General features: G+C 43.6%; 1 protein-coding gene across 1 annotated transcript; it reads left to right on the top strand.

Moving 5' to 3' along the window:
• LOC108638286 (keratin-associated protein 9-2-like) lies at positions 1592–3118 on the top strand. The gene has a single exon (XM_018065064.1). It carries the CDS (start codon positions 1665–1667, stop codon positions 2427–2429), a length of 765 nt encoding a protein of 254 aa, XP_017920553.1. The 5' UTR covers positions 1592–1664; the 3' UTR covers positions 2430–3118.

Here is a 3519-nt window from a genome sequence, read left to right as displayed (position 1 = left end):
ATGTTAACGTTAACGAGACTTCCTACAGTGATAACTCTGCAACATCTACAAATATCAAATTATTATGTGGAACACCTATAAACAATATAACGCCATGTCAATTACAGCTCAGTTTAAAACAAACAAACAAGGATAGATACATACCAGGAGAATTCAGGAGTCTCATAGCAGGAGAGTACATGACACTTTTGTAGTGAAATATTGAAACACTTACATTGTTTCTAGCACTGTGGATTATATACTTTCCCTATGGCATGGCAGTTACACTCTTACATGCGTATCTAAAAGAAAGGGCAGAAAAAACTTTAAGATATTATGGCTGACACATTTCACATTTACTGAAATCTATAAATCTATCAATTTATCATCCTCTCTACCTCTTTGTCACAAATTATAAAAGAAAGCATGTGCAAGTAGTGATGTCTCACCAGAGGTGATTGATCCAGCTAAAAATAGTTATGGGACATTAATGCTTTGATGTTGCCTGAAAACAGGGTACAGCTTTTGCCTGCGTTCCAGCTTTGGTGCTGAAAAGTTAGCGAAGAACAACCTGTCAACACCTTCTACCTAAATGTACCCAGTGAAGCTGGGAAACATTTTAGGTCGTCACTACTGATTGGAAAGACATGTATATACAGGTTTCAATGTATGATTCTCCCAATCATCCCACCCTCTCCCTCTCCCACAGAGTCCAAAAGACTGTTCTATACATCTGTGTCTCTTTTGCTGTCTTGCATACAGGGTTATCGTTACCATCTTTCTAAATTCCATATATATGCGTTAGTATACTGTATTGGTGTTTTTCTTTCTGGCTTAGTTCACGCTGCATAATAGGCTCCAGTTTCATCCACCTCATTAGAACTGATTCAAATGTATTCTTTTAATGGCTGCGTAATATTCCATTGTGTATATGTACCACAGCTTTCTTATCCATTCATCTGCTGATGGACATCTAGGTTGCTTCCAAGTCCTGGCACAGAGATGACCCAGAAGGATGGTATGGGGAGGGAGGTGGGAGGGGAATTCAGGATGGGGAACACGTGGATACCTGTGGCAGATTCATGCTGAAGTATGGCAAAACCAATACAATATTGTAAGGTAATTAACCTCCAATTAAAGTAAATAAATTTATATTTCAAAAAAATTTAAAAAAAAGAAAGACATGTATATAGATACACGTGATTATCTTGAATCTCAGACTTTGTCTGAGATCAGACTTGGACTTTAGCAGGCTTCATGCATCACAGAATGCATCAGCATCCAGCAAGTCTCAACCTAAGCACAGTCAAAGGAACAAAGAAAAGGTGACTGTTCCGACCCTGGCCAAGGCAGGAAGAACTATCCCATGACCTGATGATGTCACATGCCAGAGATGCTGCTGCGATGATTCCTTATTCTTCTTCATTTCTGGAAATGGTTCTTAAGTGCTAGTAATAATTAAAAAGAAGATCAAACACTAATTTAAATAGGCCTCAAAACACTAAAGAAATCATTTCCTCTTGGATAATTTCCCATTGACTACAAAAACGACATACACAAGGAAAGTCTTGCTTATTGGTCCCAACACTGGGGGTCCAGTGTATAAAAAGCCTCAGAACAGAAGTAGTCATGAGAATCTGAGAAACTCACTTCTGAACAGGAGTCCACACTCCACCACTGACAAAATGACTCACTCCTGCTGCTCCCCGTGCTGCCAGCCCAGCTGCTGTGAGCGCAGCTGCTGTCGGCCTTGCTGCCCCCCAACTTGCTATCAGACTAGTGAACACACCTGCTGTAGGACCACCTGCTCCAAACCTACCTGTGTGACCACCTGCTGTCAGCCTGCCTGCGGTGGGTCCAGCTGCTGCCAGCCTTGCTGTCGCCCTATCAGCTGTCAGACCACGTGCTGCAGGACCACCTGCCTCAAGCCTACTTGTGTGACCACCTGCTGCCAGCCCACCTGCTGTGAGTCCAGCTGCTGTCGGCCTTGCTGCCCCCCAACTTGCTATCAGACTAGTGAAAACACCTGCTGTAGGACCACCTGCTCCAAACCTACCTGTGTGACCACCTGCTGCCAGCCCACCTGCTGTGAGTCCAGCTGCTGTCAGCCCTCCTGCCCCCAAACTTGCTGTCAAATCACTGAAACCACCTGCTGCAAACCTACTTGTGTGACCAGCTGCTGTCAGCCCACCTGCTGTGGATCCAGCAGCTGTGGACAAACCTGCGGTGGTTCTAACTGCTGTCAGCCAGCTTCCTGTGCACCCGTGTACTGCCATAGAACCTGCTACCACCCCACATGCTGCTGCCTGCCTGGCTGCCAAGACCAGAGCTGTGGATCCAGCTGCTGCCAGCCTTGCAGCCGCCCTGTCTGTTGTCAGACCACCTGTTGTCGGACCACCCGCTGCCGCCCTAGCTGTGTGTCCAGCTGCTGCCAGCCTTCCTGCTGCTGATCACCTTGCCAAGCATCCAATGTCCCTATACAGCACCTTCTATTAATTGACTTGCTACCTGGGGACAAAACAAAATCACTGCCTAGACTTTGCTGACAACTGACATGCTCGACCAGAATTTCAGTTACTCATCTCCTTGCTTAAGAGCTTGTGAAGTAGCTTGATGGAGTGCAGGGGGCTTCCTCCAATTGTCTTCCTCTGATGCAGGAGGACCATGTGCCAACTTCCTGCATCTATGATAAGGGAGTATGTCTTGGTTTTGACTCTGAAAATAGGATTGACCATCTAGTTCTTCTGAGTAACTTAAGAAAAGCAGATCTCAGAATGTTCCTATAGGTTTCTATAGCCTATCATAAACTTTATAATCATATTTTCTCTTTTCCTACCCTCATAGTTCTTTTTTTTTTGCTTATTTATTTTTTTTTACTTTTTAAATTTTAAAATCTTTAATTCTTACATGCGTTCCCAAACATGAACCCCCTTCCCACCTCCCTCCCCACAACATCTCTCTGGGTCATCCCCATGCACCAGCTCCAAGCATGCTGTATCCTGCATCAGACATAGACTGGCGATTCAATTCTTACATGATAGTATACATGTTAGAATGTCATTCTCCCATCATGCTTTCTCCTTTTACAATCACTTTGGGTTTTACCTGTATGTTTCTCAATAAATGGTGTACCACAATTCTTCTGTATGTGTTTGATTTATTGCACCACATTCCTCATATAGAGATTTATATATTATATGTCTTATCCAATATGAGCATCCTATTAGCCCCCTTCCTAATTATTATCTCATTATTAAAAACCCATTTCATTGTGTAGTGTGATTTACCTAATAATAAACAGACTCAACCAGGATGAAGTCTTCTGTTCCTGCTCAAGGGCACTTGCATTTACATCCCGAGGAAGCATGAATAGATGTCTGAACCTCAGTGACTATGTCCTTGGTGAGCTATAGTTGCTGTCATTGTTCATGTGGTTTTCTATTGCTGGGCCTGGACACACCATGAGAGACTCCAAGGAAATTATGTTCAGACTATTTCTCCCTGCCCTCTATCTTTTCACGATAATGACCCCTCAGCAAT

Source organism: Capra hircus, chromosome 19 (assembly GCF_001704415.2).
Source record: "Capra hircus breed San Clemente chromosome 19, ASM170441v1, whole genome shotgun sequence".
Lineage (NCBI taxonomy): Eukaryota > Metazoa > Chordata > Mammalia > Artiodactyla > Bovidae > Capra > Capra hircus.
This window is presented reverse-complemented; position numbering and strand designations above follow the sequence as displayed.